This window comes from Idiotropiscis lumnitzeri, chromosome 5 (assembly GCF_059441095.1).
Source record: "Idiotropiscis lumnitzeri isolate Australia: NSW breed Sydney's pygmy pipehorse chromosome 5, RoL_Ilum_1.0, whole genome shotgun sequence".
NCBI lineage: Eukaryota > Metazoa > Chordata > Actinopteri > Syngnathiformes > Syngnathidae > Idiotropiscis > Idiotropiscis lumnitzeri.
The window spans coordinates 6,353,648-6,369,940 of NC_142395.1; the positions used below are offsets into that span (position 1 = coordinate 6,353,648).

A 16,293-nucleotide genomic window follows, 5' to 3' on the forward strand; every position below is an offset into this window, starting at 1 on the left:
CTTGAGTATTCAAACCAATGTAAATGTGAATAGTGTCTGTCAGTGTGCCGGAATATTGTCATGAGACACTTGGTTGGCATCAATCCATTATTCTGGAATTAAATTGCCTTGACTTGATGAGCAGCCCAAGCAATCAGGTGTTAGGACCTGGCCACCAATTTTTAATGGGTGAGTTTGACAGACAAAATTATTTAATTAAATACTACAATGCAAAAGGCCATGAAATAATTAATTGAATAAAGGAATATTGTTTTATATATTTTTTACATATTATCATTGATAAGTTAATTAATTAATGACACATTTATTTTATTAATCCACATTTAATTAATAACTAAAACATTTAATTAATTAAACTTTTATTTCATTATTTAATGGTACAAATTACTACTTAATTAACAATTATTATTAAGGGCTCTATGCCAATTGTGTAATCACTAATATACAATGTTTCTCCAATTAATGTTGCCCCAAAACCCTCGACAATTCTATGCCGCATTGTGAAACGAAGTGGCCACCCTTAGACGACATTATATTCGCTTCTTGGCACGACATTGTCATCGTTCTCCTGTTTCGTCTGGGACACGTTTTCAAGTGTATAAAGTATCGCTTCGTCCAATTTGGGGCACATGACTTCCCGTAGTTACGTCATTGAATGGAAATTGTCGGAATAGCAAGATGGCTGCCGAACCAAACAAGACTGAAATCCTTACTATTTTCAAACGACTGAGATCTATTCCTACCAACAAGGTAATTCAATACGATACATTTATTGTACGTGTACCATCCGGTCGATGTGTGGTTGTTTGATAGTTGTTGTCGAGCTTCGTGTCTTCTGAAGAGGCCCAGCTCTTCGGTCGGAGCTAGCTATGGCTAACAGCTGCTAGCCTGCCGGTTAGGCAGCAAACATAAAGGCCACGTAGACGATTTGTGCTGGCCGTTGGAAGCGAATCACATATGGTACACGTGTAACACCGAGAAAAGGGCCCAAATACGAATTAACCGATCCAATTTTACAGTAATACGTCACGTTTTTAAATGGGCTGGTGGAGTTAGAAAGTCATTTGACATATCTATTTTATATCGTGGTCGGCTTCATTACACGTCACTCGCCATGAGTAGTTCTTCTTTTCCATGACTTGGTTTAAATGTTCCCACGTACTGTACTCATCCCCTCTTAAATATAAATTAGATTGCCAGAGTTTTAAGTTTACGTTTGATTGAATTGACAGCGCTGTACTATAGTCTCTCCCTTGCCTCAAAACCTTTATATTTAGCATCATGATTAAAAATGACAATACAAATTATTAGTAATAAAATCAATATTTATTTATGTATATCCCCTTGACCGTGTGATTGATGTTAAAGCCAGAACAGGCGATTTCAGCTCATGTATGGCCTGGCCTCTTAATAGGTTGTGCATGAGATCATTAAATTGTGTTTGTGATCACGAAAAAGACAATTTTCCAGTCTCTATTGTAAAAAAATGTTGTTGTTTTTTTTTATAACTTGGATTTAAAAAATACTATGATTATTTACTGTCACCCATAAGTTAATGTAAGATGTGGAGCAAATTTAAGAAGCATTTGTTTTTTAGAGCTGCAAATGTTTAAATTGCTGGGCTTATGCCATGTTCCTCTGCAGGTGTGTTTTGACTGCTCTGCGAAAAACCCTAGTTGGGCGAGCATTCCTTATGGCGTCTTCTTGTGCATTGACTGCTCTGGAATCCACCGCTCCCTTGGTGTGCACCTCAGCTTCATCAGGTGGGCTGCAGTGTCTTTTTTTTCTGTCACAAAAAGAATTAGAAATGTACAAGTGCTGTTTGTCTTTCTGCAGCATTCCTACACAAGTATGGAAAAGTAAAGATTTAAAACATTTCCAGGTCTGGAACGGTATGGAAATATTAGAAAATATTAAGTTTCCAAGACTGTTACTACAGTTTGATTTTGTAGAGCAAAAAATTTAATTTAATTTCGATTTTAATTTAAAAGATGTGAGTCCATCCAATCAAACTGAATAAAATCATCCATCCATCATCTGAGCCGTGTATCATTCCACTTTAAAATTGACCCGTTCTTTAATCCATGGCACACCCCATGCATTGAGATCTGTATCGAATTGCCTTTTATTGGAGGGACGCACACCCCTAGTGTACACCATAATCTAATATTTCAACTCAATCCTATTATATAGTGCTTTCACAACAGTTGTGGCCATAACAAAGCACTTTGCAGAACACAAGATAAAACCATAATTTAAACCAATAAAATGTTTTTCTCCATTCCGACATGCTCATTTGTTGTTTGAAGCAGTTAAAGAGTAGCGATTCGTAGTCTCCTTTCACCACTTGATAAGTGATGTCAGGATCACAGCATGCTTGACGTCACTCATGTCTGCTACAAAAACGTTTGAATGTAAATGACCAACTATAGCGTCTGCTTTTTGAATTTAAAATTGTCACATTAGAAAATGTAACTGCTGCTTACTAAATCGTGTTTACATTCCCTTAGTTATAGGATGGACCTCAGCCATTACAAGCGGGAATAAATTGTTTATGTGAAAGTTTGTATTCCGACTACAAAACATAACAAACATAATGGCAGCCATGGTATAAGCGGGTTGATGCCTTCGAGGTGTATAATTATCATTAATTCATGGACTTCTTCGAGACACCCATCCTCTGTAAATGTTACAAATTATTCAAATTTTTTTACTGGGAAGTCTAAAAATTTCAAGTATGTACGAATCCTGATGATGTAATTTCTCTTGATATACCATTGTCTGTTACTACTGTAAATACTTTGTATTTGTCCCTCACATTGAGGATACTTTGCTTCTTTTTGTTTTGTCAGATCCACTGAGTTAGATTCCAACTGGAACTGGTTTCAGCTTAGATGTATGCAGGTTGGAGGCAATGCCAATGCAGTAAGTTGACACTGTCCTGACAAATACTAGTCTCAAGTTTGGCCTGAGTAAAAATAGTGTAAATGTATTTTTTTAAATAATGAACAATTTTGTCAGTTTTCTATCACTGCGTCCAAGTGCAATGTTGACAGGTCTAGACATACTTGAGATAACTCAATTTTTCTTTCCCTTTTGAAGTCTGCATTTTTCCGCCAGCATGGCTGCTGCACAAACGACACCAATGCCAAGTATAACAGCCGTGCAGCACAAATGTACCGGGAGAAGATTCGACAGCAAGCAAACGCTGCACTGTCCAAGTACGGAACTGATGTGAGTATAAGCCGAGCAAAACCAGTTGGGAAGGATGTGCTTGACAGATTTTGGAAGTTGCCGCTGTATAATTATTTATATGCTGACAGGCATCGTTATGAATCTTGACTAGAGTATATTTGTCTAGTGTCAAGAGGTAGATAAGTACGTGATTGTCAGTGTGCAAGCCACATTGTAGGCTATGTTCAGAGTCCACAGGTTGTATACTAATGCCAATATCCAATGATGTACAGCTGCCAATACGCTATCAATATAAACGTTAGAATTCTAAATGTGGCCATAATGGATGTGTTTGTGCCCATCCTTGCTTTTTCAATTGTAGCTATGGATTGACTCTTCTGGGGGAATCACTGCAGCATCTCCGGAGAAAAAAGAACAAGACTTCTTTGCAGAACACACACAGGTAGGTTAGGAATATTAAAATCTCATAGATTTTGACACCAAGTTTGGTAGAGCTGCTCAGCAAAAATAGATGAGAATTCCATTCGCCTTTCACACTCAAATGAATTGACATGAGAAATGACTCATTTGAATGTCACTTTTTGTGTTCTTACTGCCACACATCCTATTCATGTTTCAACGTCAAGGGACACTGGTCAAATCAACATGTATGGCTTGATTGGTAGCAATTCAGTTATTTAGACGAAAGAAAAAAATTAAAAGCTGAAAAATACTGATATGTTGGTTTATTGCACGTCACAGCAACATTTTCAATCCAATGGGGTCATCCATATTGGCTACTAATCATAGAAGTTTATGTCGTCTTGCTGCCCCGCTAATCATTTTTAACAGATCTTAGTACCAGTAACTTATTCCTGACATTATTTGAGACCAAAATGCACATGAAGGTAGGCACATCACTGTTCACAATTACGCTGCATGCACCCTATTTATTGATTTATTTAACTAATACAGACGTCAAGCCAGCCGCCTCAGTGATTGTTTATCCTGTGCATTGTTTTGGGGCCAACTTATTCATTCATTCATTCATACATTCATTATTTGTTTTGATTTTGCCCTAACCGTGTTGGCGTTTTGCTGTGGTGTGTGCTGTGAACAATTGGTGTGGCGGATGGCTTGACTTGCAGCCGCCGATGCTACAAAGACAGCTTTTGATGTACAGAAAATGATATACGACAGGTAATTTTAAAATCAGGCTATCTATGCTGTAAGAAAGGGCTATCTAAAAGTGACACACTTCTGAATTTTCCTGTCTACCTTTGTCATTATTTACAGATCTCTATAATTTGCATGATTTACATGAGCTCATGTATCCTGTTGACAGGCACGGTGCAAATTATGACATTTTCCATGCCAAGAGAAATTTTAGACTCAGGCTTAAATGCCTCCGTTATCATGATGGAATTCCATCATTTGGAAGAATTAAGTGGGGGAAAAAAAACACACACATACCAAAAAAAAAATATATATATATATATATATAAATATATATATATATATATATATATATATATATATATATATATATATATATATATATATATATATATATATATATATATATATATATATATATATATAATTATATATATATAATTATATATATATATATATATATATATATATATATAATTATATATAATTATATATATATATAAATATATATATATATATATATATATATATATAAAATAAATAAATATATATATATATATATATAAAATAAATAAATAAATAAATAAATAAAAACTGGCGGTATCATGGGCGCCGATTTGATGAGCGCCTCGCGGGTTGTCTTCCTCCGGCGTGTGTGCTTTGTCAAAGAATGCATAAATAAGTCAGAGGCCTTGCCGGTATACTCTATTCTATTCTAACGTCATATGTGCAGGCTTTGGCGATTTGGACAGAATTTCACATTTTGACATTTTTGCCAGATATCTTGATAATGATATTACTGAGGTAATTGAAAACTAATGATTTTTTCCCCAACAAGCTTAAACCACATTCCATTATTTTCGTCTTCAATTGATTGACGGGTAACGAGAGATGCCATGTAACAAGTTGGGTCGAACCATTCTAGTATGGGAGAGAATCTGGGTGTTTAAAATCAGGATATTGAATGAACTACTGAATAGAACATTTGTTTTATGAACTTCTATCTTCTTCCTGAAACATTTAATTTAATCAATAATTATTCTTAAAGGATTTTTGCTGATTTGTTTTTATTTTAAATCTCACGTACCCCTCGGAGCTCCTTCAAGTACCCCCAGAGGTACTCGTAACCCCAATAGAGAACTATTGCACTAATACATGTGAAATTGTAATTATGGTCACACCATTTTTTAAAACACAATATATTTGCTCTGTATATACTGTATTTTATTGCTTGAATGTTTATTTTTTACGGATGTCTCGCAACTCGTTTGTGTCCTGTTCTTCTGCGGCTCTGCGTTTCCCTCGCGGGCCCTTTCTCCTGCCGCAAGATGATTCTCATTGGCTAGCTTTTGATCTTCATCTACGTCAAACTTAAAAGGCGAAATGTTGTTGGTTGGACGGAGCTTTACATGCAACAAACCTGTGGCAAGGTCACATGATCGATATCGTCCTAATTTCGATGTTAATACCTTGAATGTTCAAATCTAAGTTTCGATACGATAAAGACATTTCGCCCAGTTGTGCTGTTGTTGTGGGGCCTCGTCACAAGGAATGGGTCTATTCCAGCTATAGACCCTTACCATGTGACATCAAATTTGTATTTTGCATGCAAAGGCTACCATGCTAGAGGGCAGGTGGTCGATTGAGATTGTGTCCGGAGGCAAAACAGTCACTCAGTCCATTCTGTATTCACAATGATGGTGAACACCTGTGCTGTTTACGGTTGCTGTAATCAGTCACCTCGAGATAAGAAATCTTATTTTGTGATACCTGGCGTGATTCTAAACCAGGGGGGAAAAAAGCTAAGAAGTTGTTACAGCGACCACTCTGCACTATGGTGATGCACAAAAATATGCTCTGTTAATTTTACATCATATATATTTTTTCTTTTCCATGTGCTGTGGGGTGCAAGAATCATTTTTGATTGTAAATTTGTGGCAGATGTGTTAAGAGATCTATTTGTTAACAGCTAACAAGCTAAACTCATCTGAACGACAAGATTAGTTTATTCGGACAAAAATTATTTAAAGGGGGAGTCAACGCCCCAAAATTCTTTGCAATAATATGTTCTATGTACCTTCACTAGTGTAAGCATGGCAAATTTACTAGTATTTCGCCATGAGCCTTTTTTGTCATTTCATTGATTTATGCATTCATTCATTCATTAATTTATTCAGTCATTCATTTGCTGTCCTGTGAAGAACATGTCCAATTTCAATGTCCAATTTAGTATTTTTCTTTTATTTTTTGTTCATGTTAATGGGATGTCTGTAATACAAAAACCCTATTCATGTGAAATGGAAAAATCTGAATAAAAAGGACTTGTTCACAGGGTAGCGCCGATATAATATATCTCACGGTCATCGGGCCAAAACCCTGTACCTCCAAATAGTCAAGTTTACTATTGGTTTGACTTCACATTTGCAGATGGCAAATTTGGACATTTTCACACTTAAGAGTTTAAAAACTTTTTTGTTTTGTTTTTAATGTTTTCAGTCTTGTCATGACTGGAGCATGACAGCAGCCTCAGAGTTGGAGCAGAATGGAGCTACTGTCTCTGTGCAGCTGAAGGACAACATGGCCAAAAGCCAAGATGACAGCCGTGAGTAGAACTCTCACCGTCAGAATCATTGCACCAGTTTTAGACAAAACCAAGCCATTATGTGGACAACTCCAACTCGCAACACTCGGCACAGTGCTCATCATGTATAATACTAGGGGTTTTAAAAATGGGGGATGCAACCCCTGGGATGGGGGGGGCGGTGTTATGAAGGGGGCGTGGGTTCCATTAAAACTTTTTGTTATAAGGTTATGCTACATGCAAGGCTCAACATTCCAGTTGTATGTTTCTATGGATAGTCGTTGCAGTTTGCATGGTCAGGTGCGGCTGCGTAACCGGTGCATCTGAAACGTTGGAAGTGGTAATTTTCCTTTTTTTTTTTTTTTTAACTTATTTTTTTTCCCGCTCAACACACGCCCACACACAATGTGTGAGGTCAAATAAAAACAATGTCGGACAACAATATCATTGCTCTTTGGGACCAAGAGACATGCAGCACAGCAAGCTTCCTTCAGCGGCCGAGTCTGAGACAAAAAAAGGAGCAGTGGGCTTGGAGAATTGGGAGCAAGGAAGTTGGAGGATTCTTGTGAGTGGACTGAATTGTTTGTAACTTTTAGCCAAGATACCATTTAGGAGCCAACACAACCGTTGGGCACCAGATTGTCTGCCGATGTGTGAACTGTTTTTTTTTCCTTCCATTAGAGGAGACGTTCCCCTCCCGTTATGTGTAGTCACCACTGCATGCAAATGCGTTCGAGAAAAGTGCCGTTATAAGGAACGTTAAATTTTAGCAGACCTTATTTATTTGTTTTTGGTGGTAAAATCGGCCCGTATAATTTTTCAACTGGAAAAGTTACCACTGCAGTGATTACTTATGTTTGTTGATGTTTTTGCATGACTCACAAGAAATAATGTTTGAAAGTTAAGCTTATGTATATGTATTGAAAACAGTTCAGTTAGTCTTTGGGGAGGGAGATGGGAATGATGGGACTGAAAATAATTTAATCTTCATATGGGGGGCGCTGCAAAAAAAAAGTTTGGGAACCACTGTGTTATACACGTGCATAAAAAATACCAAGAGCAATTTCAACACTTTTTGTCTCTCATTTCAAAAAGATAAAACAACATTGGATAGATTCAGGACAGAAGAATTAAATATTATGAGCTTTTAGTTTTTGCAATTTGATGATTATTGCCTTGAATATTGGAAAAGGACCAACATTGAAGTCAATTGTTAAAATTTACCTATAATGCATTGTGGTCTTTTTAATTCTATACGTGTTCAAAATTCATCGTTAAAATACCTCCCAGTTTCAATAATCTGCAGCAAATCATTAATATCATTAATATGCTGTAGACATGTAACTTCAAATGATTTGATAGCTGTTTGTTCTGCTTCATCCAGAGCCTGAGGAAGGCCCGAGCATCGATGGTTTGAGCACATCACCCAAAGTCACAGTTGGTGAGCTTGTCAAGTTTTCTCTAGCACATCACCGTCATAAAGTTAACGCTTGTTCTAAAGACTCCAAACTCGGTTGTGAGAGAAAGTGGTTGGGCCCTGTCCTTTTCTGACGTGCCGCTTGGCATTAGAAGCACAATGACATCCAGTGATTTGATAAAATACTGGCTTTCGCAGTTAGACGCTCACTGGATAGATTCGTGTACGCATTATGGCACATGTGGCGTAGCATAGCAGTCAACAAAAAATACGGCTACCCTGCTCCACTTTCTCCTCGATTTGTTGCTCCTAAAAATAGTCGGACTGACCCCCTACTACTAGATAGCACACCCCTACCTGGCATTCACCACTTAGTTCAACAGCAACCAAACTCCACTTGACATACTGGATTATGGCTAACACTTGTAATCGCTCACATTCCTTACCTGTAATTTGTTTTTTTTCTGTTCAGACACAGCCAAGAACACACCCGTTTTTCCCGACCTTGTAAAGCTACACAAACAAATAAAATTTGGTACTCAGTTAGTCCATGTAATAACACGCCCAGGTCATTTAGGAATTCATTACATATGCTATACAACTAAAGAATTTAAATGGAGCTGTCATATTATATTGCTTACTCATGTCAATGAAATCGATGCAACCGGCTACGTACAGTATTTTACTTGTGTAGTAAAAGTAGCCCCGAGCACTTTGTAATCGCTTCCAATTGCTGCATTTTGCACGCTGATTGTGGGTTTGTCCTATCCCATTCACTAGATTCCATGCGATTGTCGTCACAAGAGCAATGGGAATCCACAGGTGATTTTTGTGCCTGTGCAATTTCTCTCTGCCATAGAAGCTGAAATGTGCTTTGCCTGTCGTCTCATTGCTTAGTTACATGATCCTAATCTCACTCTGCTGCTAATTGAACGTTCAGAAAAAGCTCACAAAAATGCTTCATCTGCTTTGATTAGCTACACGTCAGTGAATTCAACATTATCACTTCTTGGTATGGCGACTATTTTGCCGCTGGCGTCTAATACGCAGCAGCACCTGGACAAATGGAAGCCAAGGACATTCGACAATGCTCAGAGCTGACAGCTTGGCATGTGAAAGATGAAAAGATTTTCTTCTGCATTGTCATTTCTCTTTTTCTCATGACACATGTTCTTCAGAGGTCAAGCATGACTGTGAGTAGTCTGTGAGCTGAAACTTGCTCATCTTTACTGTTATGCCAGAATGTCACAGCAATTGACTCATTCAGGATGTTAGCAATCTTTACAACTTTACGGTTTACGGTCCAATGTTGCAAGTTCCTAACACAGATTCTTTCATGCTTCCGATATTATGCTTGACTTTATTAACAGGTTGCACTTAATTTTACAGAGGTTAAGCCAACCATTATTGGGAAGAAGAAGCCAATGGCTGCCAAAAAAGGGGTGAGCAAGTATTTCTGTATTTCACCAATCCATAACACATCCAATATGAGTGTTAGCATCAGTTCTGCTGAAAAACTCTAAGTCATTTGGATGGTCATGGATGCATTTAACGAAGATGCCGACCTTGTTTGCTACGTTCTTATCATGCAGCTGGGGGCAAAGAAGGGCCTCGGCGCCCAGAAGGTGAGCAGCAAGAGTTTTTCGGAGGTGGAGAAACAAGCCCAAGTGGCTGAGAAGATACGAGAGGAGCAGGCAGCCGAGGCAAAAAAACAAGCAGAGGAGTCCATGTGAGTCTCCCCAAGAAGGATTCGGCCCTTGAAGAGAATGTCAAGCATTTCCAAACCCGCATTTTGGCCTTTGCAGTGTGGCTTCCATGCGTTTGGCCTACAAAGAGCTGGAGATTGACAGAAAGCTTGAGGAAAAAAAGCTGAAGAACCTGGAGGGCAAGAAGAGGGAGCAGGCCGAGAGACTGGGCATGGGCTTCGGGAACAGGAGGTGACAAAAACACTTTCTTACTTTATTTCATACTTGCCTTTGTGATCTTGGAACTTTTGACACGCTATTAAGACGACGAGAACCTGGATGGGACGTGTCGTCACTCTTCGCAAACATGCGGGCCAGCCAAGCTATGCTGTTTGCTGCGTCATTTTACGGGGCTCCAGGATATATTTGTATTTATTTATTCTTTAGCTATGAGCACAGTAGCCCCTAATTTAAAAATTGAGGAATTCCGGGAGAAAATTGAGTTTTCAATTCACCTTTTGTTGACACACCATAAGCCTTAAATTGATGTCATGCAGTTTAAATTCTAAAAATGTCAAGCACATTTTCTCGATTTACCGGTCAATCTTCGTTCCTACCCTCACCGATGGTCACGAGCTGTGGGTTGCGACCGAAAGAACAAGATCTCGGATACAAAAGCGGCCGAAATGAGTTTCCTCTGCAGGGTGTCTGTGCTCTCCCTTAGAGATAGGGTGAGAAGCTCGGCCATCCGGGAGGGACTCAGTGTCGAGCCGCTGCTCCTCCATGTTGAGAGGAGCCAGATGAGGTGGCTAGGGCATCTGTTTAGGATGCCTCCTGGGCGCCTCCCTGGTGAGGTGTTCCGGGCATGTCCCACCGGCAGGAGGCCCAGAGGACGACCCAGGACACGCTGGAGAGACTACGTCTCCCGGCTGGCCTGGGAACGCCTGGGCGTCCCTCCGGCAGAGCTGGAAGATGTGGCTGGGGAGAGGGAAGTCTGGGCTTCCCTGCTGAAGCTGCTGCCTCTGTGACCCGACCCCGGGTAATGGATGGATGGACATTTTTTGATGGGCAGTGCAAGTGTAATCTGCTAATTTTGCACTCTGACAATTTGCCTTTTCTCACACACATGAGGTTTATTGGGGAGAGGTTAGGCTCTGATGACCTTTGGTTATTGTTAGTTGCAGCATTTAGGCCTTTTCTTTGGAGGGGGGGTTGTCAGAAACTGTACTGCCCCCATATATTTATGATAAGATGTCTTATATTTTAAAGACATACATTTATGGCTATGACTATATCCTTCAAAGAATACAAAAGTATTTAAATATTTAACGTTGCACTGACAACCCAACAATGCAGAAGCAATTTTTTTCCATCCTTAAAGATAGCGCTCCCTAAACTTTTTAGAGCCTCTGACAATGTGAAGGCATAGTTTCAAGGACCACTGAAGTAACGGATGCAAAATATCACTCACCATTACTGACGCTTTATTGTTACTGGTTGTGTGCCGTATTCCAAGTGTTACAACAGTTGTATCAAAACATTTTCAATGACTAAAGTAAACCTTCAAGCACACAGTTGTTGTCCGTGTATTATTGGACATGTTAATCTGGTGACAAAGCGTCACTTTGCCTCATCTTTAGGCTAGTGTTGATCAAGCTAGCCGAAGCCAGCGACATCAGGCTAACCCAGATTCATGCCACTTTGTGTTTCCTTCCCGGCGTGCGCCGGCCATGTTTCTTCTATTTAAGCACATCCTTTTTCTGCTAGCGTTTTCCGGTCTTTTGATCCGAAATGTGGAGCAGAAGTGTGTCAGCAACCAAAAATATTTAATTAAATGAATAAATAATCAAATCCAGTCGCACTGGGTGAGTGAATGAAAAATGTGCAGTCTCATATTCAAGTGGAAATCTGGAGAACTGAATTTCATTCTTAATTTCTTAAAAATTTGAATTCATCTAGGAATTTGTTTATACACATTTTTATTTCAATGCAAAAAATATTGTAATTCAGTCGTGGTACTCGCGTTGGTTTGAACATTTTCTGAACATATTTTACAGCTGAATGTTGCTCAATGTCTGACGCTGCTAAACCGCACGAATTCCAAATGATTGACGAAACGTCTCTTTGGAAAACTAGCTCCTCTTAGGGCACTGCATGACGTCAGTGTAGACCAGGAGGACCCAACCAGTTGATCGCGGTCGACTGGTTGGGCCGGGGACTGCTCCCAAGTTAACCGCGTGGGGTGTGGGGGGGTAATGAAGGTGTGTGTGCATGTTGTTATATATTTTGTGTTAGTGTTCACTTAACAGCCTGAGCACTATGGCTGAACAATTATGAAAAAAATATTAGTCACGATTACTTTGATTTAGATTCAAACCACGATTATTACGATTATTCATTTTAAAACTTAGTATTTATTTAACTACTAAAACTCACCTACCCAAAACTCTCATTATAGCCTCATGTCCGTTCATCTCTGCATGTTGGACAAGTTATTCTTAAGCAATCGTCTTTTTAAGTAAAAACTGACCTTCTGAAGTTCAAGGCTTGGATTTTATGCCACATTATGTGGAAATATTTACTTTAATCCTTCAAAACTCAAGCCCAACTGTGCACCCTACCAATCTCAAGGCCGCAACTTTTTTTGTAAGTCAGACACGAGTCGGTGGCCCAGAATTTTATTTCACTGGTCAGCGCTTTGTGCTCCCAAACCAGAAATTTGTTGGCAGGGCCAGATGGATCCCCAAGTTGATCCACCAAAAATAATGGATGAATGCACATCTCTGACACCATCACCCTCAACCCCGCATATACAAAAAAGCAAAAAAAAAAAAAACAGAACTCGATGCGTGTGTGTAGACTGGTGGGATCAGTTATTTAATTTTTGTTAAACTAGTTTATTTTTCTGTTTTAGTGCTGTGTCACATTCAGTGATGTCTGAGATGCAAGTGATTGAGCAGGAAACCCCAGTGGGAGCCAAGACCTCGACTCGTTCCAAATTGGATATGTTTGATGAGCCCGGTTTCACCTCTGGACCCCCCAAGTACATGTGGCATCTTCGCTTTGCGCCTCTTGTTTGATTCTCTTTGCACTGTAAACATTAAAATACGTGCTCCGTTTTGTTCCACTGTCCAGATATAAGGATAACCCCTTCTTGGTGGGGGACAGTTTTGGGTCCCGCTGGGATGCAGATGGAGGGACCGCCTCCTTTAGCACCTCCTGGACTCTGGAAAAAGAAGAGCCCAAAGAGGAAGTCACCATCTCCAGTATTCAGCCAATAGGAGAGAGGTATTAAACAGCTCTTGTTGTGAATTGTGCATCTCATCCAAACATATAAAAATTAATTGTCATTTTATACGTTCAAGACTTCCCAGTAGAAGAAAAGCTGAGGTGTCCGCTCCAGTGTCGGAGTCGAGCGAGGCCAGGCAGAAGTTTGCTAATGCAAAGGCCATCTCTTCAGACATGTTCTTTGGCCGTGAAAGCAGTGCTGAGGTGAGTGAGCCCTTCAAATTGGGTTCGAAAACATCACCTTTGCTTAACCCTTCTGTACTGCTCGGGTGAAATGTGCCCCGTTTGACAGCAGTGTCATTCCTTCACCCTTGATGGACTTTCCTAAATTGACCAAATACACCAGAAGTGCTTCAAAGTTTGTCAAATTTGACCCATGTCCACTACAGTGGAATTAAGATTGTGTGTTAAATGGTGGAAATTTGGAGAGTGTACGTGACATAAAAAAAGTCTACGGGACAGTGACATTTGCACAGATATGTACAAAACTAAGACAATGACCTTCCTTAACCTTGAACAGGATATGTGCTGGAAAAGAAATTTTGTAATGTTTTATGGATGAGATGTGAGGGATTGATTTTGGTTTCTTCATGTCAGTATGAAGCAAAGAGCCGACTGGAGGGCATGTCTGGAAGCACAGCCATCAGTTCAGCTGACCTGTTTGGAGATGGAAATGACCATAAAGGTACGTCGTATCACTACTTGTAACATTCTGCTGTTGTCAGTCAAGGAACAATTGGACATTGTGTTTTTCGTTTCTTGTCATCCTGGCCTCAGGACGCTCATCGGGCTTCGACAGCGTTCTTCCTGCTGGCCCAGACATCACCCAGTTCAAACAAGGAGTGAAGACTGTAGCAGGCAAGATGGCCGTCCTTGCAAATGGGGTCATGAATACCATCCAGGTGAGTCTTGATTGGTGTGGAGCAGCACTTTTTTAATGAATGTTGACTCACGTCTGCGCAATGTTTGTATGAGCTCAGGATCGCTACGGCTCCTACTGAGCAGTTTGGAGAGACTGGCACCGGTGGCAGGAAGAGCTACAAGCGAGATGACCGCCGGCCCCGTTTGACAGATGCATTTGGCCAGGGATGAAACTAGGGATGGGTACCTCTGGTATTTGAATTGGTTTGGTTCCGATCCACTGTACCTGGGAATCTACCAGTACTCAACTGTACCAATTTTCTGTACTTTTGTGCTGTTGTTTGTGGCAAAACGTGTTTATTTAATAACAATTATCATTTTTTTAATATATAAAATGTGACAAATAACAATGAATTTAAAACACATGAGACGAAGGGGATGGAGTAAAAATGAATGAATAAAATGTTACAATTTCTCAAGTATAAATTATACAAACATTGAATTAATATTACAAAGTGCAAATCAAAGTTCCTTGCAATGAACAACACAAGGAATGAAGTTACATCATTGTCTTCGTTCCTTGTGCTGTTGTTTTTCAAGAATGCAATGCCTGCTGCACACGGAATGTAGAGTTGGAGCCCAGCTTGGACTAAAATATTGGAAAAAAAATTGACAGAAGTTTTCAACGAGAACAGAGAAAAACTAGAATCATATTCATCCTTTGAACTTTTTATGTATTATCATTTAAATGTGTATATGTATTGAAACAATGGTAAAGTTGCACACGTTCCCGCATGATTTGAGTCAATGGGGGAAGACGGACGGTGTTGGCGTCGGATGCCGCGGACAGGCACCTGCCAGAATGAAAGTGAGGAAGCCACCCGGCACCGATTTCCAGGAACTAGAGAGATTGCCAACCACCTGCCGGCGCTAACAGAGAGAAGTACAACCCCAGTCGCCCTTACTCAACCAAAGCTTGCTAGGCAGTGCAAAGCTTCACTATTTCTACAATATACTTCAGAATTTGAGTTTGTTTGGCGGCAGGAAAATCTCGCTTCCAAACCCGGAAATGTATATTTAGCGTTGGTGATATTCTGATGTCGTCATGCTGGGCTCCATGCACTGCTGCGTTGAGGTGTGCCATGGGCAATCGCCAACCCTTGTACTCCTTTAGAATTGAAAAAGTGTATTTTTGATTTCATGTGAATCAGTGCTCGATAGTACTGACCTAAACTGTCCGGTCAGTACTACTACGGTACCCATCCCTAGTTGAAATGAGAGAAGGGAAGCTGAAGGCTTTGCATGAAGAAAAAAATCTTCCTTCTCACTCACCATCTTTTTAGAGACTCTTGCTGGAGTGAGTCAGTATTTTGCTCTCTCAACATTTGAGTTTTTATTTTCATAAAGCAAACCACGTGTGGTTGTAGTGAATCTGAAGCAAGAGTTGTATCTACAGTTGAACATTTTTTTGGTCTTAGATTTTCAAAAAAGTTGTCAGAGTTAATTCTATATTTTCTTTGGTCTCTGATTGTCATCAAATACTTCCATGTTTTGTCTTGATTTGTCATTGTGATACAAAATAAAAGGTGCCACGGTATATTTTAGCATCACTTTGAACTTTGCGTTCGGTGTTCAGGCCAAGTGTTTGTCATTTTGCACAAAGCACTGAATGCTGACGATCTCCAGAAGCCGTGAGCTTGGACATGTACATTTCTGTCTGATAATTAAAAGTCTGATATCCTGATGTCTTTTTCTTTTTTTTTATTTCAACATTTATTCAAGCACACGATTTCAACAGTATGCCTCAAGCAACCACTTGGTTAAAAAATCTCCATTGCCATTGGATCCGGCCAGTTACATTTTTGCTCGTGATGATAGTCCAAAACATGTCTCCTGTGATGAGGCGCCCTATTGTTAGTTGAGCTGCAAAGAATCTCTGATCATAAAACAATATTCACAAGACTTATTAGTAACTGATCTATGGAGTAATAATGCATCAGACTATATGGCACTTTTCTGGACACTAATGCGCTCACAATGGATGTTACAAATGAGTGCACAGACTCAGTAGAATGAGGTTGTCACGTAGTAACCCAGTATGAATTAAAGAA

The 16,293-nt window shown here is 39.6% G+C and overlaps 1 protein-coding gene across 2 annotated transcripts; it reads left to right on the forward strand.

The window, feature by feature from the left end:
* Positions 1-613: 613 nt before the first annotated feature.
* Positions 614-15,926, forward strand: arfgap2 (ARF GTPase activating protein 2). 2 transcript variants are annotated; one of them, XM_088295430.1, is made up of 17 exons: positions 614-750; positions 1,645-1,763; positions 2,853-2,925; positions 3,103-3,234; positions 3,557-3,637; positions 6,847-6,952; positions 8,316-8,372; positions 9,129-9,170; positions 9,738-9,790; positions 9,941-10,077; positions 10,154-10,285; positions 12,948-13,076; positions 13,169-13,321; positions 13,399-13,525; positions 13,919-14,006; positions 14,099-14,223; positions 14,302-15,926. In XM_088295430.1, exons 1-17 carry the CDS (start codon positions 679-681, stop codon positions 14,320-14,322), a joined length of 1,647 nt encoding a protein of 548 aa, XP_088151556.1. In that variant the 5' UTR covers positions 614-678; the 3' UTR covers positions 14,323-15,926. The 2 variants fall into 2 exon arrangements, with proteins under 2 accessions (XP_088151556.1, XP_088151558.1); XM_088295432.1 differs by lacking the exon at positions 9,129-9,170.
* The last annotated feature ends 367 nt before the right edge of the window (positions 15,927-16,293 follow it).